Source organism: Lutra lutra, chromosome 14 (assembly GCF_902655055.1).
Source record: "Lutra lutra chromosome 14, mLutLut1.2, whole genome shotgun sequence".
Taxonomy (NCBI): Eukaryota; Metazoa; Chordata; class Mammalia; order Carnivora; family Mustelidae; genus Lutra; species Lutra lutra.
Genome location: NC_062291.1, coordinates 9,862,719 through 9,888,259, shown reverse-complemented (window position 1 = coordinate 9,888,259; position 25,541 = coordinate 9,862,719). Strand labels below are relative to the sequence as shown.

General features: G+C 39.3%; 1 protein-coding gene across 7 annotated transcripts in view; it reads right to left on the bottom strand.

Moving 5' to 3' along the window:
• Positions 1–25,541, bottom strand: part of RYR2 (ryanodine receptor 2) — a 738,447-nt gene that overhangs the window by 516,653 nt on the left and 196,253 nt on the right. For all 7 annotated transcript variants that reach the window (XM_047702071.1, XM_047702073.1, XM_047702075.1 and 4 more), the window contains exon 2: positions 19,138–19,257. In XM_047702071.1, the coding sequence (XP_047558027.1) occupies positions 19,138–19,257 (120 nt within the window). The remainder of the gene's footprint in view (positions 1–19,137; positions 19,258–25,541) is intronic.

Sequence of the window (25,541 nt, the reverse complement as noted above, 5' to 3'; positions counted from 1 at the left end):
TTACCCAGGTAAATCCAAAATCATTAAACTCCTTAAATCATGAAGACAGTGTCGGTGCATTCTTTGGAAGACGGAATAGGATTTAAAAAGCCACACAAACTGGTAAACTGTCAGAATAGATACATCACTATTAATCAAGTCATCGGCCCCAAGGAAAGGACAAAATTAGTAAGAAATCAACTACCGTTCATGCATCATCTACTTCCTTCAGAAATGTGCGACGTCCCAGAGACAGGAGATGAATGAGATATTCCCTGCCTGAAGGTGTTTTTGTGATTATTATTTCATAATAATTTCAAAAAGTAAATGTCAAGGGACAGGTGATTTAGCAGCAGGAGGTGCAGTAGAAGGAGGAAATCACTTTGCTTCATGGAGAGAGGAGGAGGGAGAAGGTGTGTGAGAACCAGAGAGAGAGAGTCACCCACGAGAAGGCTTCCTTCAGGGGAGGCACTCACTGCACAAGGGCATTCCCGGAGGAGAGAGAACTGAGCATACACAAAGGCAAGTCTTCTTCCAGTAAACTCAGCCAGGCAGGGTTGTTTTCAACTCCAGGGAAGGTTATCCATGTCGGAATAAACAAATCAGTGAGCAGCGACAATGATTAGCTCCTTGACCAAACTCCTCCCGGGCCCTCAGAACCCTCTTTTTGACTAGGCCTCAACCCTGGCCTATTAAAAACTAGACACTCTCAACAAACATGATTTTGTCTATACCCCTCCCCTACACATTAAAAGACTTCATCAGTAACAGTTTCAAACAGCTTAAGGTCATACCCCTAGGATGACCCCAAGCCACCCTTCGCGGCCTGAGAAAGCTCGAGGCTGCCAAGAGATTTTACAGTTTGTTCTAGCCAACACCTGGCAACAGGCCCTACGCCCTTTCTTAGAGCATTTACTAAAAAGGCTTTACAACTGAATTCTTCCTCTGTCCCTTTGGGATATACCTAGATCTCTTCCAACTCAAGAGTGTCTCTCTGGAAAATCTGAAAGCCATTCCTTGGAAATGGCATCATCAGGAAGGACAGGACCTCTGTTCCCCAGTCTTGAGAGAACAGAATCCTAGCTTCAGTAGCTCTCAGCTAGCAGACACAGCTGGCCTAAACGGCATTTACCGGGACTATTCCTTCTAATTTCTCACTTCTCTTACTCTACTAAGCCCTCACCTTCCCCCGCTCCTGGCTCTCCTCCCTTCTGTCTGTTAACATTCCCAGACACCTTCATACACATCAAAATTGAGTTCAGTTCCCCCTGGACTCCCTTCCCCATTGCAAGAGGATACTGCAGATTAAAATCTGTCCTTACCAGGATAACCAGCCTCTGGCTTTGGTGGTCTCAGATAGAGGAGCCAGAAATACTGCAGTCCATTGTTCTCAAGCTTTCAGTAGCTCTCTTTATCTTTCAAATACAGTTGTAAGGGTTACCTGGCATTTGAAGCCCAGCCCCACCCCTAACAGAGCACTTAGGAATTCCTATTCACAGACAAATGCCTCTCCTCTGTTCCTTTGTCCTTGCTCTCCTTATGCCAGGCTTCTTTCCACAACCAATTCTATTTATCTCTATTCATTTTTCACTCCTTTATTCCCTCATTCATATGCCAAACATATTCATCAACTAATTCCACTAGTCAAGAAGCCCACTCTCTAACCTTCATAAAACCTCCAACAGTTCCAGCCAGAAGCACTCTCTTTCCAAACTTTAGGAGAGCCTGAGGACCTTCAACCTGCAGACAGAACATTTTTCTTACATCTGTAATTGTTGCTCCTATTGCATTTCTTCTAGCATCTCCTTTAAGAATATAAAATTTTCTGTATGTTCTATCAGGTATAAACACACTACAGTCTATGGACCAAATGTGGCCCACTCTCTGCTTCTGTACAGCACAGAAGCAAAGAGTGGCTTTGACATTTTGATAGTCAAAAAAAAAAAAAAAATCCCACAAATACTTTAATTTTTTAGAAAAAAATTAATACAAATTTCTAATAGAAATTTAGAAATGTTCTAAAAAATAGAAATTTTTAAATTTCAATTAAAAAATTAATAGAAACTTAAGTGCCCATTAATATATATAGTTTTTAATGGAACACCAGGATGCTCATTTGTTTACATATGGTCTGTGGCTGTTCTCCTGCTACAAGGTCAGAGGTGAGCAGTTGCAGCAAATTCATAGAACCCACAGAGCCCAATTTATTATCTCGCCTTTTTACAGGAAAAGCGTGTCAACCCCTATGTGAGATCATTTGCTACAGTTGTGTTCACTCCAGTGATGGGTAAACCATACTTTCAGATCCAGAAAATACAACAGTGTGTAAGACCCTCCTGCAGTTTTCAGGTTTTTACTGGCTTTCATTTACTTCAGCCCTGATCTTCGAAGTTGGCAGCTTCTCCTTCCCTTCTCTTGGTTCCGTTCTCTACTATAATACTCAATATGCCATCATCAAAGCCGTAAGTCCTAGCTGGGCTTCTGCCAACGCTGGTCCTCTCTCTACATATGCCTCAGGTACTTCATTTGTGAGGACCAAAGCTTCCAGAATGCAACAGGTCATCTACTTGTGATCTCTGTCAAATAATAAATAAAATCTTTAAAAAAAAAAAAAAGAATTCTTTAAAATCTTTAAAAGATTCTAAGAATGAATCTATAACTCATAAGACAGTCTATCATTGTGGTATTATTCAAATACCCCACAGAATGCTTCCTACTTGGGGGATATCAATGATGTCATCTTCGTCCTTTTGTATCACCACCATTTCCTAACTGGGGAGCAGCATCGACGTGTATGTAAGACACTAAGAATAACCATTTCCACACAGCTTACACAGTTACACAGTACAAGTTAACGAATAGTTCTCCTCTGCCCATAAATAATCAGTTAAAAACTGTTAGGCATTTCCTCATGATGCTTCCATTCCAGCAGAACTTTGTGTAAGAATGCAATCATTAATTCTTCGTCAACAACAAAACACCGACATTAAGAGGGTTCCTTTCTGCCACACCTACCATCACTTTTGTTTTCCTCTTAAAGTATTGGCAAAGAAATAATTATATAACTAAAACACAAAGATTTTGAGAATCAAATAAGGCTACTGGTCATTTATTTTCTTTCCCAACCATCTTGGCCTTTTTCCTCCCTTTTGCTCAAAGCAAAATTCTGGGAAAAATCACAAGTAAGTAGAACAAAACAACAATAATGTTAATATTTATTTTCCTATCCTTGTCTTTTATTACTTCAATTAATTTTTAGAGGAAACACATTGAGAAACTACCATCTCTTGCTTAAAATGTTTCCTAAACTTTATTTTTAAGTGGATCTTCCTTACATCATCCAGCACTTATTTTATACTGACATTTTTATTATTCAAAAATTTTCACTTGAAAAAGAAGAACAGTTCATTTGCAATATCACAACTATTATGCATCATTAATATCCTAATGCATTATTTATAGTGGTGAATAATATCCTGAATGAGAAGTCACTGAAGATAAAATATTGCTCTATCATGTTCCATTAAGGGAAAAAATACTTTTAATTAAAGTGATGCCATAGAAATTAGAAGAAACGGATAGAGCTCTTGAGATTGTTCTATCAACAAGGCTCAACTTCCTTTTTGGAAGCCTGATAAAAATCAACAGTGTTGTCTCATACATGTGGTGGATATGGACCAGTCTTAGAATTCCAGTAGCACTAAAGTGTTAAGTCTAAGACAGATCTTAAAAATTCTTCTTATCTCTGTCCTGAGTCCACAAAGACTAACACCAGAAAACTATGCTTGTAGCAATAAGATCATTCAACAAGAATTTTTTTTTAATAAATTTTCTCCTTTAAGAGACTTCATGACGACTGATAAACGACTGACCTAAGACTATTACTGATTCTCTTTATAACTTAATGTACACTTAAATTCGTACACACATATGTGTGTGGGCACGCCAAGTATCATTCCATACATGTATATGTTTTGATATCCTCTTGAACCGAGCAACATATGTGAAGGCTATTGATACCTTCATTTTTTAAGCAGCTGTTTTATGGATTTCTCTCATAAATCCATTTTGCCATAGCTTTTCCACTGATCTTCTTGGGACTTTTAGACATGTCATCAAATTATCTGCAACTGTCTCTTCATATCCAAACTTAAATCTCTAGGTCTAATTACACTGGCTCAAGCCTCCCACACAAACAGGGTCAACACAGAGATAATGAATATCCCTAACTTGTGCCTAATTCTGATCATGAGTTCCCCTATAGATAAAGCAATGACCTAATTGAAGTTGTGTTTGTAAAATAATGTGAGTTATTCATCGACTCCTAGTTTTATTAACTTCTGAAACATACACTCTGAATTTTATCAAGTGACCTTTTCCTTATCTTCAGAGATGTCCAAAGGATTTTTCTCCTTAGCGCTACTAATATGAAGATTATTAATTATCTTTTTTTCTTGGTACCAAGCCACTCTTGGATTCCTAGAATAAATTACTTGGTCAGGATGTATGTTTTAATGCAACACTGGTTTCTTTAAAAACATATATTTTACTCAGATTTTGGTATCAATATTATTAAGTGAAACTGACCAAAAATTTCTCAATGTGATTTGAGATTTTTAGAATCCATTTTATAGCTTACTTGATGAAATAAATTTGGAAGTTTTCTTTCTTTTCTTAGGCTTTGGAATAATTTGAATAACATACATAAGTAGGGATAATGTGACTGGTGTTTCTTGTCAGAAAATTCTTTTACTGCTTTATTTATCTGATAATTAGCCTATTTAGATTTTCTGTGGTAAATTTAATTTTTTCTAGAAAATGATTCATTTTGTGAAGATCTTCAAATCCACTTGTACATAATTGAACAACTGGTCTCTTATGATTTAATTTCTTCTGTTTCTATCATTATCTTCCTCCTACATTTATGAAACTTTTAATGTTTGAATATTTGTGCTTTCTTTTTTTTTTACTTGATTAGTGGTTTTCCTATTTTTTTTTCAAAGAACCAATCTTTAAATTAACTCACCCATTTCCTTTTTACTTAATTCCCTCCTCTTGCTTTCTTTTGCTATTTTTTCTAGTTTTTAATGTGATTGATTCATTTTTTAATTTTTTTTTCAAAGATTTTATTTGTTTATTTGACAGAGAGAGATCACAAGTAGACAGAGAGGCAGGCAGAGAGAGAATGAGAGAGAGAGAGAGAAGCAGGCTCCCTGCTGAGCAGAGAGCCCGATGCGGGATATTTTTTAATTTTTATTGATATATACATTTAATGCTAAAATCTCTATTCTCATGACTTCCATAGCTGTGTCCCACATATTCTACACCACGTTTTCATTCTCACTAAGTGCAAGAAATCCTTCAATTTTATTTGATACTTCTACGTTCACTCAACACTTATTTAATAGTGTGACTTCTTAATTCTTAGGTAGAAGGGACTTTTGTGGGGTTTTGGCTTTTTTTTTTTAAGATTTTATTTATTTGACAGAGATCACAAGTAGGCAGAGAGGCTGGCAGAGAGAGGGGGAAGCAGGCTCCCCGACGAGCAGAGAACCTAATGCGGGGCTCGATCCCAGGACGAGACCATGACCCGAGCCAAAGGCAGAGGCTTAACCCACTGAGCCACCCAGGTACCTGTGGCTTTTTTTTTTTTTTTTAATTAATTTTTAGTTTTATTTCTTTAGACTTATGTTTATATTATTGCTGCTCTTTGGAATTTACTCTGTGTGTGTGTGTGTGTGTGTGTGTGACCTAAAATGTGGTCAATATTCTTTAATGTTTTATATGAACCTTTTAAAAATATATACTCTGAGGTTTAGGTCTTGACATGTCTTTATAAGGTCAATCTCACTGAGTTTTTATACTAAGCATTTTACTCATTTTTTTCTACCTGAAGTATGTTAGATTGCCTATTTTATTTATACTCTGTTCTCTTGGTGTCTGTAATTTTTGGCTTAAGGAAGTGGTTTCTGTTATTGGGTGCATATACCTATGTAATCTTTACTGAGAAGTATACCCCTTAAAATTATTAAATGTCCTGCTTTGTCTCTTTTCAAGGTTTCTGGTCTGGATTATGCCTTACCCAATAATGAGTTTGAGAAACCCACTCTATTTTTACTTGTGTTTCTTAGTATACCCTCGTCCATCCTTTTATTTGTACGTTCTGTATCTGTTTCAGTAGATATAACATCATATTTGGCTTTGTTAATTCAAAATCTTAAGTTGTCTTTAACAGGTCAGTCAAGTACACTTACAGTTATTTATATGAACACTTAATATAATTTTTTAAACTCTTCCCACTCTTCTCCCATTTTTGGTAATTTACCAACTTCACAGTGTTGGGCATAGACCCACTCTGCATCATGCTCTCTCCTTCAAAATCATCATGAGTCTCAACAACATAAATAAATGTGCATTGCTTGGTTCCAACCAGTCCTCCTGCCAGAGTCTCTACTGAAGCTCACTGTCCAGTAAATTCCTAAAGAAGGGCTCACGGAAACAATATCCCTAAATTGTTTCACATTCATAATTGTTTCTGGCTTTTACATGAAAAGTCAGTTTGGCTGGGATACTTGACTCAGAATTCCTTTGAGTTTCTTAATATATTACTCCATTTTCACTTGGCATAAAGCATCGGGTTATAAAATCTAATGACAACACGACCTCCTTTCCTTTAAAAGTGATTTGCCTTTTGGCCCGGATTCAACAGATTTTTTTTTTCCTTTACCTTTAATGAATATACTTTACTAGATTATCTGTCTTGGCCAGCTAAGAAGTTGGTTTTCCAATTTTCAATGTGTAGTTTCAAGCAAGTGTTCCTGAGCTTTCGTATTCCTCCCACGGTCTTTTATTATAAATACATCAGATGTTCTTCTAATACATTCTGTTGTTCTCCTTTATAGGAAAAAAGAAAAAAAGACTTTTTTTTTTAAACTTTTATCTATAAAGGAGAACAACAGAACATGTTAGATAAAAGTAAAAAAAAAAGTCTTTTTTTTTTTTCCCCTTTAAGTAGGCTCCACGCACAGCACGGAGCCCAACACAAGGCTTGAACTCAAAACCCTGAGGATCAAGAGTCAGATGCTCAACCAGCTGAGCCACCCAAGCACCCCTGTAAATAGATTATCTTTTACTAATTTAGGTTCACAGCAAAACTGCATGGAAGGCACAGAGATTTTCCCATACATTCTCTGCCTGTACATCTGCATAGCCGTCCCCATTATGAATGTTCCCCACCATCGTGGTACATTTGTTAGGACACATGAACATACACTGACACATCTAAATTGCCCAAAGTCCATACAGCTATGGTTTTACTCTTAGTGCTGTATATCTTTCTGACAAATATATAATGGCAGGCATCCATCATTATATCATCATACAGAAGAGATCTGCTGGTCTAAAAATCCTCCAAGTTCCACCTTTTCATCCTTCCTGTCCTCCCTAACCCTTGGCAACCACTGATTTTGTTCATGGTCTCTAGAGTTCTTTCAGTTCCAGAATGTCATATAGCAAGAATCACACGGTTCATAGCCTTTTCAGACTGGCCTCTTTCATTCATTAGTACATATTTAAATTTTCTCCATATCCTTTTATGGCTTGACAGCTCACTTTTTTTTTTTTTTAAATGATAAATAATACTCCATCATCTGTATAGACCACAATTTATCCATTCTTTTTTTTTTTAAGATTTTATTTATTTATTTGAGAGAGAGAGAGAGAGACAGTGAGAGAGAGCATGAGCGAGGAGAAGGTCAGAGAGAGAAGCAGACTCCCCGTGGAGCTGGGAGCCCGATGCGGGACTCAATCCTAGCACTCCGGGATCATGACCTGAGCCAAAGGCAGTGGTTTAACCCATTGAGCCACCTAGGCGCCCAAGTCTGGCCATTCTAATAGGTCTAGTGGTATCCATTTCTATTTGCGTTGCCCTGATGACGTATCACACGCATTTTTTCATGTGCTGATTTGTCATGTAGATACCTTCTTTGGCAAGGTGCTTTCTAAGGTTTTTGGTCCATTTGTTAATCAGTTTGTTTTCTTTCTTTTGATTTTTAAGAGTTCTTTCGATGTTGTAGCTAAAGGCCCTTTACCAGATGTGTCTTTTGTGAGTTTCTTCTCCCAGTCTGAGGCTCATCTTCTCATTCATTTAACATTGTCTTCCCCAGAGCACAGGTTTCTAATTTGAATGAGCTTTCATGGGTTTTATCTAAAACATCTTCACCATACAACATTATCTAGATTTTCTATTTTCCAGGATTTTACAATTTTGCATTTTAAAGTCTGTGATCCATTTTCAATTAATTTTTGTGAAGGGCATAATGTCTCTCTAGATTCTTTTTTTCCTTTTTTTTTTTTTTTGCATTAAAATGTCCAATTATTCCTGTACCACTTGTTGGAAAGCTTACTTTTGTTGCCTTGTCTTCCTTTTGTTCATTTGACAAAAATCAGTTGACTATTTGTGAGTCTATTTCTGGACTCTATTCTGTTTCACTAATCAACTGGTATATTTTTTCACTAATACCACACTGTCCTTAGTACTGTAGCTTTTTAAGAAAACGTTGTTTTCTCCTTCAATATTATGTTGTCTATTCTGGGTCTTTGGATGCTCCAAATAAACTTCATAAACAGTCTGTCAATATCTGCTAAATAACTTGCTGAGATTTTGTCAGGCATTGCGTTATCTACAGATCGAGTCTGACAGAACATTTTGCTAATACTGAGTCTTCCTATTCATGAACATAGAATATCTCTCCATCTAGCTAGTTCTGCTTTGTATCTTTCACCTAATTTTCATAGTTTTTATCTTATAGATCTTGTAATATTTTCTTAGGTTTACAAGTAAGTTATTTTTTTTCCATTCTAAGATAAATGGTATTGTGTGTATTTTTTAAAGATTTATTTGAAAGAGAGACCAAGCTACGGAGCACAAGCAGGGGGAGGGGCAGAGGGACAGAGAGAGAGGGAGAAGCTGGTTTCCCTGCTGAGCAAGGAGCCCAAGACAGGGCTTGATCCCAGACCCTGGGATCATGACCTAAGCCAAAGGCAGACACTTAACTGACCAAGTCACCCAGGTGCCCCTTCTCTTATCTTATTGCATTTGCTAAGTCTTTCAGCAAAATGATGAACATCAGTGGTGAAAGCTAACATCTTTGGCTTATTTCTGATCTTAGTGTGAAAACTGAAAGCTTCTCAATACTAAGATGCTAGCTGTAGATTTTCTGTAGTCTTCATGAAGTTGAGAAAGTTCCTCCCATTCCTAGTTTACTGAGAGTTTTTATCATGAATGGATGTTGGGTTTTGTTAAATGCTATTTCTGTACTTAATAATATGATCCTATGATTTTTTCCTTTCTCAGTTGATGTGATAGATTATAGTAGTTGAATTTTTAATTTGAACGAGCCTTGCTTACCTAGGATAATAAATTCTATGTGGTCATGATGTGTGATTCTTTTTATATACTGTTGGATTTCATTTGCAAATAATTTTATTTACATTAATGTTTATAAGAGGTATTGGTCTGTATTTCTTTGTTATTTTGTTTTTGGTGGGTTTTTGTTTTTTTTTTTTTTTGGTCTTGTATTTCCAGGTTTTGATTTAAGAGTAATCTTGGTCTCAGAGAATAAGTAAAGAAGTATTTCTTTTGCTTGTATCTTCTGAAAGATTATAGCTAACCTATATAATTTCTTCTTTAAATGTTTGATAGCATTCACAAGTGAATCCATCTGGGCCTGCCACCTTTAGTATAGAAAGTTATTAACTGCTGTTTCAATTTAATATCTAAAAGCCTATTCGAATTGTTAGTATCTTGTGTGCATTTTGGCAGATTGTGTCTTTCAAAGAATTCGTCCATTTCACCTAGTTTAAAAAATCGTGGGTACAGAATTATTTCTAGTATTGCTTTATTAACTACTTAATGTTTGTGGGATCTATAGTGATGTCTCTTATTTCTGATGTAATTTATTTTTTTCTTAACTAGACTGGCTAGAAGCTTATGAATTTTATTGATCTTTTCAAAGAAATAGTTTTTTTTTTTTTATCGATTTTGGTTTTCTGTTTTCAATTTCATTGAATTCTGCCATAATTCTTTTTCTTTTCTTCTGTTTACTTTGGATTTAATTTGTTCTTCTCTTTCTAGTTTCATAAGGTAGAAGTTTAGATTATTGATTTTAGACCTTCCTCATTTTTAATAGATGCACTCTGTACTTTTCATTCCCCCACTCCCCACAAGCATTGCTTTTGCTGCATCTCAAATTTTGATAAGTTGTGTTTTTATTTTCATATAGTTCAAAGTATTTTTCTAGTTAATCTTAGATTTATTAACCATGTTAATCTCCAAGTACTTAAACATTTTCCATCTTTCTATTTAAATTCAGTCGTTGTCTGAGATCAGATATTTTATGATTTCTGTCCTTTTAAATTTGTTAAGTTATATGTTATGGCCCAGAATATGGTCTATCTTGGTGAATGTGTCCATATGAGCTTGAGAAAAATGTGTATTCTGTTATTGCTGGATGAAGTAAACCACACTTGCCCATTATATCCAGTTGATTGAAAATGTTGCATAGTTCAACTATTCCCTTGCTAATATTCTGCCTTTTAGATTTCCCCATTTCTCATAAATGGGTGTTGAAGTCTCCAATTGAGACCATGGATTCATTTATTTTTCCTTTGATGCTGTTGTTAGGCCCATACATGTTAAGGATTGTTATGAGAGCTGATTCCTTTGTAATCGTGTAATGCCCGTCTTTATCCCTGATAACTTTCCTGCTATTCCTACTTTTTAAAAATTATTATTAGCATGATATATCTTTCTCTATCCATTTGCTTTTAACCTATGTGTCTTTATATTTGAGGTGAGTTTCTTATAGGCAAGAAATAGTTAGGTGTCATTTTTGATCCAGTCTGACAGTCTCTTAATTGGTGCATTTAAACCACTAAGGTTCAAAGTAATTATTGTTATAAGTGAATTAAGATGTACCATATTCATTTCTGTTTTCTATTTGTTGCCCCCTTATTCTTTGTTTCCACTTATGTCTTCCACTCTTTTCCTGCCTTTAGTGGCTTCAGGTGAACATTTCATATGATTTTATTTTCTCTCCTTCACATATAGGTTATACATTTTTTTAAGTGGTTTTTTTAGCATCTGTAATATACATTTACAACTAATCTAAATCCACTTTCAAATAACATTACACTCACATGCCATGGAGAGTGGACATACCCTATAACAAAATAATCCTAATTCATCCCTCTCATCCTTTGTAGCACTGCTGTTATTCATTTCACTTATACCTAAGCATACATAGGCAAAGAGAGTGTTGCTGTTGGTACTCTGAGCAAACTTTTGACTGTTATATCAATTAAGAAAAAGAAAAACCTTTAATTTTACCTTCACCAATGCTTCCTTCCTTCCTTTATGTAAACGCAAGTTTCTGAGCTTTCCTTCTTGCTCAAAAGCTTTTTTTTAACACTTCCTATAAGCCAGGTCTACTGGCAATAAATTTCTTTAATTTTTGTTTGTCTGAGAAAGTCATTTCACCTCTACTCCTAAAGGACAGTTTTACAGGATACAGAATTCTAACTTGGTAGCTTTTCCCTCCCAACATTTTAAGTATTTTACTCTCTTCTTGCTTGCAGGATTTCTAAAAAATTGGATATAATTCTTTTCTTTGCTCTTTATAGGTAAGATTTTTTTTTCTCCAGCTTCTTTCAAGGTTTTTTGTTTAATTTTCTGTACCTAGAAAATGATATACCTACATGTAGTGGGGATTTGCATTCATTCTTCTTGGTATTGTCTTAACTTCCTGGATCTGTGGTTAGACGTTGGACATCAACTTGCAGAAATTATCGGTCATTATTGTTTCAACTATTTCTTCTATTCCTTTCTTCATGTTTCTAGAGCTCTTTGGTAGTTGTCCTACAGTTCCTGAATATTCTGTCTTTTTTTTTTTTTTTTTTTTGTTATTCCAATCCTTTGTGTTTTTTTCCCTTTACTTTTCAGTTTTGGAGGTTTCTATGGAGATATCCTCAAACTCAGATTCTTTGTTCTGCCAAGTCCAGTCTAATAATAAGCCATCAAAGGCATTCTTAATTTCTGTCAGTGTTTTTGTTCTCTACCATTTGTTTCTTTCTCTGAATTCCACCGCTGCTTACATTGCCCATCTGTTCTTGCGGGCTGCCTGTTTTATGGAGTCTTTAGCATATTAATCCTAGTTGTTTTAAATTCCTGGTTTGATAATTCCCACACTGCTGCCATATCTGAGTCTGATTCTAATCCCTGCTCTGTCTCTTCCAACTGTGTTTCTTTCCTTCTCCTTGATAGCCACACAAGATGTTTTGGGTAAAGGGAATTGCCGTACACAAGCCTTTAGTAAAATGATGGTAAGGTGTGGGAGGAGGAAGTGTTTGATGGTTCTATTAAGTCTCAGTCTCCCAGTGAGCCTGTGCCTCTGGACTGCGAACTTCAGACATTTCTCAGTGTCCTCCCCTTAGGTGGGACAGGATGACAAGAGTTGGCTGGAGTTGGCTATTTCCCTTCCCCGGGTTAGGTTAGTTACTGATACAAGCCCAGCACGTTGAGTTCTGGCAAAATAATGTCTCTGGAGGGCAGACCTTGTTAAGAACATAATACTCTGGATTATTTCAAAGTGATTCTTCTTCCCTCTCCCTGACAGAAGCACAAGGGAATTTTTCTCCAGTATTCACCTGGTAGAACCCCAAGAGGTAAAAACCCCAGAAGCGTGGAGCCCCTGCATAACTGGATCCCCGTGGAATTTCTAAGTCTTTTTTTTTTTTAAAGACTTTATTTATTTATTTGAAACAGAGAGAGAGATCACAAGTATGCAGAGAGGCAGGCATAGAGAGAGAGAGGAGAAAGCAGGCTCCCCGCTGAGCAGAGAGCCCGATGCGGGCCTCGATCCCAGGACCCTGAGATCATGACCTGAGCCGAAGGCAGAGGCTTAACCCACTGAGCCACCCAGGCGCCCGGAATTTCTAAGTCTTAAGAGTTGTCCACACTGAGCCTCCAGCAACTCGTCAGTTCCAGTTCAGGTTTTCCCACCCAGCATGGGTTCCTGCTCACAGGAGCTGGAATTCTCTGCGCCCGCCTGTCAGTCTCTCTGATTTGGGGGTACAAGTGTGTCTTGTGACGTGGTTGTCTCATGGATCTAAGAAGGGCTGTTCATTTCTCACTTTGCCCAACTTTTTACTTGTTAGGACAGAGTGGTGACCTCCAAGCATCTTACATTCTGGATAGGAACTTGGAAGTCTCCCACATGGTTTTATCTCTTCATTTCCTTTGGAGATATTATATTATATATATATATATATTTTTTTAAACAGGTTTTCACTTTTCCATTTTCTTTCTTTTTTTTTTTAAAGATTTTATTTATTTATTTGACAGAGAGAGATCACAAGTAGATGGAGAGGCAGGCAGAGAGAGAGAGAGGGAAGCAGGCTCCCTGCCGAGCAGAGAGCCCGATGCAGGACTCGATCCCAGGACCCCGAGATCATGACCTCAACTGAAGGCAGCGGCTTAACCCACTGAGCCACCCAGGCGCCCCATTTTCTTTCATTCTTAAGGCATTACCCATGGTTTATATGTTCTCATGTCCTTTCTAGTTTAGTCTCCATTTCTAAAGTTAGTTTCTCTGCGACTTAAAATTTCATCCTAGCATCTTTCAGTTCTTTTCAAATCTTTCTCTTCTCCACTCACCTTATTTCTGAGTTTATAATCTATGCTGTTCCCTCAAAGCACCTCTCTTCACTGAATTTTAGTTCATTCTGGAACATCATGTAACAGTTTTAAGTCTGGTGGACCTGTAGTCCCTATAACATTATTATGCTCCTTATTGTCTCTTTGACATATAAAATTCTATATACATATATAAATTATATGTAAAAGATAACTTGAAATAATTATGTAGATAAATATAAATTAGATTACTTCATTATTACACATAAGTTACACACAATTACATATAATTATATATGTATACATAATGGTTTTATACATAGTATAATTAAACGTCTACATGTATAGTACCATTATATGTAGTATGTAAAATATATATTACACATAATTTATGTAATTATATATGTATATATAATGGTTTTATATATTGTATAATTATGTATAGAACATGGTATAATTATGTATATATAATATATATGTGCAGTATACATAGGTATATATTTATATAAAATAAAAAGACACCGAGCAGGAACAGAATTCTATCTACAGGCAATAAAGACATAGTAGATAAACTGAAAGGAGCTTTCTCATAGAAAAGGAGGGTGGGTCAACATAGCTTCTGTAGCTACGTGGCTATAGAGTAACTTCTTCTTTTGTTTTCACCCAGTATTCAAAACACAATGATTCTTTTATGAGATCCGTTGGCCCTATTTCCTTTCCCCTGTTTTACCTGGTACTTCTCTATCCTTTGCCCCTACTCAATCCATACTTGATTCTCAATCTTTTCTCCTCAAATCCAGGCCTATCTATATTTTTTTAAATTATTTATTTCTTTTCAGTGTAACAGAATTCATTGTTTATGCACCACACCCAGTGCTCCATACAATACGTACCCTCCATAATACCCACCACCTGGATCCCCCAACCTCCCACCCCCCGCCCCTTCAAAACCCTCAGATTGTTTTTCAGAGTCCATAGTCTCTCATGGTTCATCTCCCCTTCCAATTTCCCTCAACTCCCTTCTCCTCTCCATCTCCCCATGTCCTCCATGTTATTTGTTATGCTCCACAAATAAGTGAAACCATATGATACTTGACTCTCTCTGCTTGACTTATTTCACTCAGCATAATCTCTTCCAGTCCCCTCCATGTTGATACAAAAGTTGGGTATTCATCCTTTCGGATGGAGGCATCATACTCCATAGTGTATATGGACCACATCTTCCTTATCCATTCGTCCATTGAAGGGCATCTTGGTTCCTTCCACAGTTTGGTGACCGTGGCCATTGCTGCTATGAACATTGGGGTATAGATGGCCCTTCTTTTCACCACATCTGTATCTTTGGGGTAAATACCCAGTAGTGCAATTGCAGAGTCAGAGGGAAGCTCTATTTTTAATTTCTTTTTTTTTTTTTAAGATTTTATTTATTTATTTGTCAGAGAGAGAGAGGGAGAGAGAGCGAGCACAGGCAGACAGAATGGCAGGCAGAGGCAGAGGGAGAAGCAGGCTCCCTGACGAGCAAGGAGCCCGATGTGGGATTCGATCCCAGGACGCTGGGATCATGACCTGAGCCGAAGGCAGCTGCTTAACCAACTGAGCCACCCAGGTGTCCCTCTATTTTTAATTTCTTAAGGAATCTCCACACTGTTTCCCAAAGTGGCTGCACCAACTTGCATTCCCACCAACAGTGTAAGAGGGCTCCCCTTTCTCCACATCCTCTCCAACACACGTTGTTTCCTGTCTTGCTAATTTTGCAGGCATATCTACATTTGAATCTAGATACAATCTAGATTTAAAAGGTTCGTTTCCAAAGTTGTAGGCCGAGACTGCTCCAGAAATATTGGTTCATCTTTACCATGTCTCCCTCATCCCCTTCTCATTTCAGCTGCTTTTTCCGCACTGGCCCACCATGTCCCCCAGGAGTCCGTGTAGCAAGTTTCTGGACACAAAAGAAACCAGGCTGCCTTTCCTCCACTTCCTTCAGTATACATCTATACACCCTGTGTGGGAATAACATGTCATCTACTTTATTCTAGATCATATGTTGTCTGTGTGTGTGTTGGGGGGGGGGGGGGGGGGGGTTCTGCTATCTTCCGAGCTCTGCCTGCTTTTATGTCAAGATTGGTGGAGATGAAAATCTATGCCTCTATATGATAACTTCTCATTTTCTCTCAAACATTTAGTGATAACAAGTCACTACGTTTCTAAAAGCAAAAGCCCTAAATCTCAATTGTAAAAGACAGAAAATGAAAAGGCATTCATATAAAGAATGTGAAGTATCCACAATTATAATTTACAAATGACTAACTGAAAGATATCATCAGATTTGATGTTTACACGTTCTGCAGGAAAACCTATGCTGGAGTTATGAACCATCCTCTTTCAGGCAGAAATCAGCATGAAGAGATGTCCAGGAACATGAAACCGTCTTCTAAGAAAGTTAGTCCTGCCTTCGATTAAAAGATTCTATAGTTGGGGCGCCTGGGTGGCTCAGTGGGTTAAGCCGCTGCCTTCTGCTCTGGTCATGATCTCAGGATCCTGGGATCGAGTCCCGCATCGGGCTCTCTGCTCAGCAGGGAGCCTGCTTCCTCCTCTCTCTCTGCCTGCCTCTCTGCCTGCTTGTGATCTCTGTCAGATAGATACATAAAATCTTTAAAAAAAAAAAAAAAAAAGATTCTGTAGCTTAAGACGTGTCTTAATGTCTTAAGACCACTCACCACCAACAACAATTTTATTTCTCTCCATCTTTTTAATAAATGCAGGAGACAACAAAATTGAGAGGCAGGAAAAGAAGGACCATCTCCCATTTTCCACCAATGGAAATCGAATCCACATGTATCTGTCCAAAACACAGCTGGACCTCGGTTTACATATTTTAAACATGAATGAGATCGAGTTTTGACACTGTAATTATAAAACAATTAAAAGTCTATAAAAGATATAATTGGGCCAAGAGTAGTGGTCCCCTTTCAAACCTAAGGTTCTCCTTAATTTTGGGGATGACTTACTGGGTTCAAGGCACTGTGCCCAGTACTAAGCAGTAAGAGAGAAGAAAATAAGTGAGCTATGCTCTGCTCCTCAGGGAATTCAGAAGCTGGTGTAGCTATCTGAGAGCAGGTGAGAAGCTGGTGTGGATTATACAGAATTAAGCCCACCTGGCAACATAACAGAAGTATTAACAAAGTACACAACAAACAACACAGAGAACAGAACACAGGGACCTTGGACAGAAGCAATCCAGAAGAAGGACTATTTGAAATAGGCTTTGAAAGACAAGCAGCATTTCAGCCAGCTGAGAAGTACAGGAAGGACATAACAAAGGCAAGCGGAAATACCGGGGGTGGGGGGGTGGGGTCACACAATGACACAGTAGGGGGTTTTCAAGTAAGAGTGTATTTATGTTGTAAGTACTTACCAAAAAAAAAAGTTCCAATAGGCTTACTGGACATCAACTGCTATTCATTCTATGTTTGATAAAAACAATCCCCGTGGAGCATAACAAATAACATGGAGGACATGGGGAGATGGAGAGGAGAAGGGAGTTGAGGGAAATTGGAAGGGGAGGTGAACCACGAGAGACTATGGACTCTGAAAAACAATCTGAGGGTTTTGAAGGGGCGGGGGGTGGGAGGTTGGGGGATCCAGGTGGTGGGTATTAAGGAGGGCACGGATTGCATGGAGCACTGGGTGTGGTGCAAAAATAATGAATACTGTTACGCTGAAAAAATAAAAAATTAAAAATTAAAAACCAAAAAAAAACCAATCCCTGTATCTCATTCCACATGCACATTTTCAAAGACGCCAAAAAAGAATACAAGAGGATGACAACAAAAATGGTCCAAATGGTTGGTTCACTAGCTCATCATGAGTTAACAATGAGAGTGTCAAGTATTCCTCCCAGGAAGGAACCAGCTTAAATGGATGCCTAGCCCTCGTCAGTGCCTTCAGTACCACATGAAATGCCTACCACAAATCAGGAGCATTCATTTTTAACACGGAGACCCCCTCTTACAGTACAGGAACGAGAGAATAATAGCCAACACAGCATTCACCATAATGTGAAAACCCAACACCAGCTAGCTAAACAGTGTGCCTGGTTCTACGCACCACAGAATCTCAGGAACCACGGGGGATGTGCTCTATGTTAAAATGCTTAATATTGTCCTCTTAAGAATACTTTTCACAACTAACACCTAATATCATAATTTGTACAAAGAGAACGCTCAATCAACACTTGTTGAATCAAAAATAAATCTAAGCAGGGCTAAAAAACACATAATGTTTTGCCACCCACTATTATAAGGTGAATCATGTTACTTGGCATGGAATTATTATAATAAATGAATCCTATGTATATATTGCTCAGCATAGTTTCACAGAATAACCGAAGAGGTACTGTGGTATCAAGGAAAGAGTGAGGGATTTGCAGCCAGCAGGCCGAGATGTAAGCATGGAAAACCAATGCTAACACTGTGGCTTCGAGTCCCATTAACCATATTAGGCACAGCACCTGACCTCTATTTGCTTCCTACATCCCCATGTGTACAGTGGATGTGACAGTTCTTACTGTCACACTCTTACTGCAGCAGCTGAATGAGATTGGCTGTCCAAGGACTCCGGAGACCAGAAAGTACTGCACAAAGGATGACTACACGGACTGATTTCTGGTTGACTCCCCACCCATCAGACATCTTCCTCTTTCCCTTCGTCCACATGGTCTGATCCTTCAGCACATCGGCAAGGCATGTTGTCAATACCCCCCAGGCCCCCCACCATCACTGTAGTCTGAAAAACCAGCAGCTCCCATCCGGATCTCCATCTCCCTGCTTCCAGGCTTGTTCTCTCAACATCCTCCAGTCACAAAGCAATGGCTAAATCAAATTGCACTGTTCACCGGTTCCAATGGCCTCCCTTCATCCTAGAGCGATACCTCCACTCCTGGCCATGGCCTGGAAGGCCTCCATGACCAGTTCCAGTTGAGGGAAACTAACTGAGAACCCCTGCATTATGTGGCTCCTCTTTCTGGAATGTTCCAAGAAACTAGGGACAGCTCACTCTCTCTCACATCATTCCAGATGGCTCATGTAGCACTGCCTCAGAAAACCTTTCCCAAATACCTTTTGGGAAAGGGGAAGCCTTTGCCCCATCACTCTATACCCCATTATTCTGCTTTCTCCATAGCCCTGAGTTCTGAAATCATACCACTCATTTATTTGTTTACTTTTCCACTAGGACATAAACACCATGGGGATAAGAGCTCAGTCTCATTCTTGTCAACAAACTTACCTGACTTGCGTGCGAAAAGGAAGGGCTCGACAAAAAATTTGCTTAATGGGTAATAAGCACATTTTTCAAATCCCCTTCAGTTTATCCGTTCCACAGACAATAACAGAGTGCCCATACATAACTTCAGTACCACTAGTAAAACCCGAATATTTGGAAGACCTCGAAAGGCTTTATCCCACCTTGGAATTTGAAGTGGACTCCAAGAAACAAAGCCGGTTGCCAAACCCTTCTGCAGCCAAACACAGCTTCTGTTGCTCTTTCTGGATGGTCGTGGTACACTGCAGAACCACCTCGTCGTCCTGCAGAGGGGGAGGCAAAGAGAAAGGGGAAGTGAGGTTTGACATGCCTAGACAGTCTAAATCAGACCTAGAAGACTAGGATTTTAGCGCCTATTAAAAATTAAAAATTTTAGCACCTATTAAAAATGTAACAACAACTTCCCCAGAATCAATCCCTAGAGAATTTTTCCTTGTTTAAAAAAAAAGGTAACTGGATGGAAGGTGGAGAAAGAGGTGATTACTACTCAGGAGTCAACGGTTTCCTCACTAGCATTACTGATCCTCACACACAACCTACAGGAGGAGCGATAAACTATAGAATCTCCACGTTAGCACTCTCGCTCATGGTTTTAATCATCAAAATGACCAAGCAATCATCTGACATCAAGCGTCATCAGGACCAGCCCCGGTTCCAACAGCAGGCACACACAGCGCTCCAAAACCAGCTCAGGCGGCCGGGTCAAGAACAGAACACCTGGGTTCACATTGACCTGAAAAGTCGTCTCGGCTCATCTACATGTTGGCCCCTTGTCTGCATTCGAAATGAGCCTCAGTTGTTTAAAAATGTGCCGAGAGGGTCTCCCAGTTCAGTCCTGTGAAATCCCCACGGGTTTCCAACTAACTACGCAGCGGTACGGGACGAGTTATACAAGGGAAGAGATGACAAATGGACAACTCCGTGTAGGCAGCATGAGGACCGCAAGAAGCATGGCCTTGAGACTCAGCAACAGCTGGACCGGCCATCCGGGCTCTGCCATCTGCAGATCAAAGATCCTAGACCAAGCACTGAATCTCTAAGATGACAAGGTAAAGGACCCACACAGGGACGGACACACAGAAGGCGCCAAGCAGACAATTAAGTGGGAGCTATCATGGTCCTTTTTAAACAAAATATGTGGGGTGCCTGGGTGGCTCAGTGGGTTAAGCGTCTGCCTCAGGCTCGGGTCATGATCTCAGGGTCCTGGGATCGAGACCCACATCAGGCTCTGTTCAGCAGGGAGCCTGCTTCTCCCTCTCCCCACTGCTCCTGTTCTCACTCTTTCTCATGCTCTCTTGCCAATAAAATAAAAATAAGTAAATAAAATCTTACAGAGGGCACCTGGGTGGCTCAGTTGGTTAAGCGACTGCCTTCAGCTCAGGTCATGATCCCAGAGTTCTGGGATGGAGTCCTGCATCAGGCTCCCTGCTCCATGGGGAGTCTGAGTCTCCCTCTGACCATCTCATCTCTCAGGCTCTCTCTCACTGTCTCTCTCTCTCAAATAAATAAATAAAATCTTAAAAAAAAAAATTTTACAGAAAATTCAAAAGCTGAAAACAAGCCTTTCAGGTTAACCCAAAGAATTTGCTGTCTGCAGTGGAAAAGTACAACTCCAGTCTGCATTTAAAACCTTTATCATGCTATGTACTTGCTTCATTTCCTATACGGTGCAGCAATACCTAATAACTGACTTACAGCACCAGTCACAGGCAAAGTCCGATCTCTTAATAATCCCCTCCCCACTCTCCCTCCAGGTGCTCATTAATTTCCAGTGAACACTTGACTGCTACACTTAAGAAGTCATCCGCTTAAAAAAAAAAAAAAGCATTATTTTCATATAACGAGTACATCTGAATATTAATTCATGCTCGGCATGGCTATAATAAAAATAATGAAGGGTTTTTGTTGCTTATGTAATCTGCAACATCGAAGATATATTTTGTTTTCCAAATACGCAGCCTAATAACCAAGAACCGAATTGTGCTGATGTGCTCCATGGCTTACCAAATCCCCCCAGTCCTTTACTACCTTGTCTCATTCCCCCTCTGGAACTAACTCGAGCATGCAAACTGCACTCTTGGGTAAGATGGGCTCCTCTGGATGCTGGAGACCATCTAAATTCCACTTAGTAAATAATTACTTTCATGCACTCATTAAAGACAGTCTGGGAATGAGAATTAAGAGAAAATAAAAAGATATAGGACAGGCGACAACAACAGTGCTACTGAGGAAACCCCCAAGAGAAGAGGGGGCACATCATATTGGTCAAGAAGTGTAGTGTGTATTGGTCCTGGCACTAACGGATTTACTCTTCCCCACATCCCGAGATGAAGAGATCTTATCCACACTCATACAGATGAGGACAAGGAGACTCAAGGTAACTTGATGCTCACAGAGCCAGCTGATTATACATATCTCTAGGCACTGATCATTCAACCTAATTTATCTGAATCTAAGAGTCCTTGGCCCCACGATGCTTCTAGATGGCTCAGCTTTTTTTTTTTTTTTTTTACTATGTTTGCTGGCTAGAAAAGTACTTCTCAGTTTTTAATGTGGATCCTATCACCTGTGGGAAATGCAGATTCTGTTTCTGTTGGGCTTCGGTGGGGCTGATCCTGGATTTTGAACCAGTGATCTGAGAGGCTAAGATCCCCAGTGGGTCCCAGAAAGGGGAGAGATGTCAGGAGACATGTGAGCAGTCTCTTGTAAGAGCTTGGAGGCCATCAGTAGTAGCTGCGTGTTAAAATAAGTCCATATACTTTGGACAGAACCAGAAAGAAGAGCACACGTGGAGATGGTCCTTGATATGTGGTCCATCCCAGCCATATTAGGGAAGGGAACTGATATAAGTAACACACTGAACTACCCTACCAGGTTTATAAAACCAACTCACTTGTGCAAAGTGTCGCTTCAATCCAGTGCATCAACACTGTGTGATGGAGTGCCTGGCCACGAAGCAACATTAAGTTCAAGAGCGTTCTGCCCCACCACCAAGGAGAGAGGCTCTAACTACAATGTGCAATATCATGATTCCACTTGGAATGACAGCACCGAGCCTGATGCACTTATCACGCTTTTTCCAGTTTACCTGGGAGCTATTGTGATTGTATATTCCAGAGCAGAGGGTTCCTTTCTGACAGAAAGTAAAATATACTGAGCATTGGATGGACCAAACACCACTCATAAAAACCTGCCAGGTCCCTTTAATTAACTCATCATTCATCTTGAAGCATCATTTTTCTCCAGAACCATGCTGGCTTGAGAGCCTACTACTATGCATTGGAGAAGTCATGATGAGCAGTTTTTTAATTTATTATAACCCATGTGCAGTAAATCTGGTTTTTGCCAACATATACATGTGTGCATATGGATACAGGTACGCGCACGTGCGTGCGCGCGCACACACACACACACACACGAAATCTCTTTTCTATTCCAAGAGCAAAGACTAATAAGCACAGCCTCATCCTGTTGGGACTCCAGAGAGTTAATTCTATTAAGGTAACAGAATAGTAAGGCTATACATTGTATCTCTTGGGTCATAAAGCTTCTGAATTAGTCTCTGCCACCCTACCTGAGGTCCAGGCTCCTCTCATTTCCCACTTTAATTGTGCGCACTGTTGGTGCACCTGAGTGCCAAAATGCACACAATGGCCCTCACTTTTCCAGACTTAGCCCGTAAAAACTAAAATCTTCCTTAAATATTTACCTTTCAGTATTCTTGGTTTTTTGAGTCCATGTCTTAGGTCTATTACCTAGGGCGACAAATTTTGATTCAACTCAAGATATCATATTCCATAGCCAAAATGCTACAAAAGTCTATTCTGCCTACATTCTATTATTTCATTATTTTTTTTTTAAATTTCAAAGTCTGTTCATCAACTGGGAATGACTAGCATAAGAAGATACCAGAACTTTCCTCGAAACACTGGAACTTATACCATTGTCCATTTCATATAAAACAAACTGGAAGAAATGGAAGTACTTGTTTTGTTGTTGTTGTTGTTTGTTTTTTACAAATTTTGAATGAAATTAATTGTGAAAAAATACTCTAGGAGAAACTTTATGAACTTTGTGAAAATAAATAGCACTTCAGAGAGAATGCTCTCTGGCTTACAATTCCCCAAAGTCCTGTGAATCCTATGCCAAATCCATCAACTTCTCATCATACCAGCTACTGTCATCTCTTGGTTATTATCTTCAAAACCCACTGAGTAGTCTTCCACACTGCACATTCCCTTCCCGTGGTGCTTCACCTCAAGGCCACCCCATAAACCTGACCATAATGTCAGGTTTTAATGGCTTCCCATTACTCTAAGGGAAAGGACCAAAAAACTCCTCTAGTCTACAAGGACCCACTCTGCATAGACAGTACCACCCCAACATTTCCTCCAACCAACCTTCCTTCGTCCCTCTGCGCCTACCAGAGTTTGCACATACTATTAAACCCTTTCTCCCTCCTCTAGTTAAAGACATATTCATCTTTCAAATCTTAACTCAAGCATCCATTCTTGAGGTGGGCCTTCCCGGACCCACAAGGCTTTTTCAGTTCCTTTGTTTTGAGCTCCTATACCACTATATTCCTCTATATTCCTTCACTTTACATAACAATACATAATGACATTATTGAGTTACAGCACCTAACACTGCGCTGGGCACATGTAACATACTCAGTAAATGACTACCTTAATCCACTTCTGGATTACTCATAAATGTGCTGCCACACTGACAAAATTGAGTTGCTTTTTAGAATTGCCAAAGTAAGACCCTACCTTTCCAATTAAAGTTAGCATGGTATGATCCCATTACGTGATTTTTCTGGTCATATTCAGCCAGGAAATAGGGCAGTATTTGAGGACAACTGCTGATCTTATTATATTTGTGACAAATTTTAATGAATTGTAAGCACCTGTAGCATCAATGAGATTACTGGCGGGAGGGGGCACTAGTCTAGTCCCTCATTTCCCCATAAACGTAATAAAACTTTGGTTACAACTCTTTCCATACGCCATCTAAGCAAATCAAACATACCGTCCTCTTGGTAAGTCAAGAAATGTTCTTCCTCACTCAGGTCATTAGGAAGTCCCTCAAATCACAGCAGGGATTCTTCTTAGACCCTTATGATGATTGTCTTTTGAAATGTTTATCCACGTCTACACCTTCCATAACTTGTCTTCTCCCTTGGTTAGGTAATAATTTTTCCACAACTAACTCCAATTTAAAAAGCTCACTATATGTATTGCATCCTATGGCTATTGGTGAAGCGGGTCAGATTGAATTCTATGGAAACCAGGGGTCCACTGAAAATAACTGTTTTGGGGATGCCTGTGTGGCTCAGTCGGTTAGGTGTCCAACTTTTGGTTTTGGTTCAGGTCGTGACCTCATGGTCATGGGATTGAGCCCCTCCTCTGCACTAAACATGGAGCCCGCTTGGGATTCTTTCTCTTGTGCTCCTCTCTCTCTCTGCCCCTCCCCACCCCGTGCATACACAAGCATACACATACACATCACTCTCTCTAAAAAGAAAAAGAAAAAAGTGCTTCAGTTAAAATCCAAGGCAATCACATCATCCAACTCAGATATAGTAAATGCTCCATAAATATATGCTGGATGGAATTCCTTTTGTTAAATGCTCTTGTACTCTTCCTGTGACCTGACAACGCTTTAGAACAGAGATTAATGCTGCATTCCAGGCAATTCTGTGATGAGTAAATAAGACATGATTTCTAGAACAAATGCTGCCAAGTCTGCTGGAATAGTACATGGGAAATAACTATCAAACAACAGCAGTAGCTTCTTTCAGACATTCATTTATCTTTTAATAAATATTTACTGAGGATCTAGTATGTAATAGGATAGATCCTAAGCACTTGAGATAAATCACTTTAGAGATCAAAGATCCCTGAATTCATTATGCCTACATTCTGGTAGGGGAAGAGGGACAATAAACAAAAACACAACAGATCTGTAAATTAGGTTAAAGTTCTGTGAAAAATAATGGAACTGTGTGAGAGGCATCAAGAGTGCTGCTGTGGTAGGAAGGTTGAAATTATGAATAGAATGGCCAGGCCTCATTGAGGGGATGAGTTCCAAGCAAGACTTGAAACAGGGAAGGAGAACAGACACTTCAGGTTGAGGAATGGCCAAAGCAAGTCCCCAAGGCAGGAAGGCATCCAGCATGGTCAAGGAAACAGAGGATGTCCCTGTGGCTGGAACAGAGCCGTCAGAGACAGGAGGGTGGAAGCTAATGGGTAGGGCCAGACCATGAAAGGCCTTGAGCCCAGAGTCAGATCTTTGGCTTCTGCTGAGGAAATGGGGGGCCACTGGGTGCTGTACTAAACCCAGGGAGGCAGCACAATGACCTGAAGTGAGCAACTTCAGCCATTCAGGGGAGAGGAAGATATTCAGAAGAGGGTATAGCATTGGAGGTGGACTGAAGTGAGCCAATTCCAGACACATGCTGCATTTATCGAGTGCCTCCTATATTCCAGGAACTGTGGTAAGTGGTCACAAATTTGTATCCTTTACATCATCATCGCATCTGGCT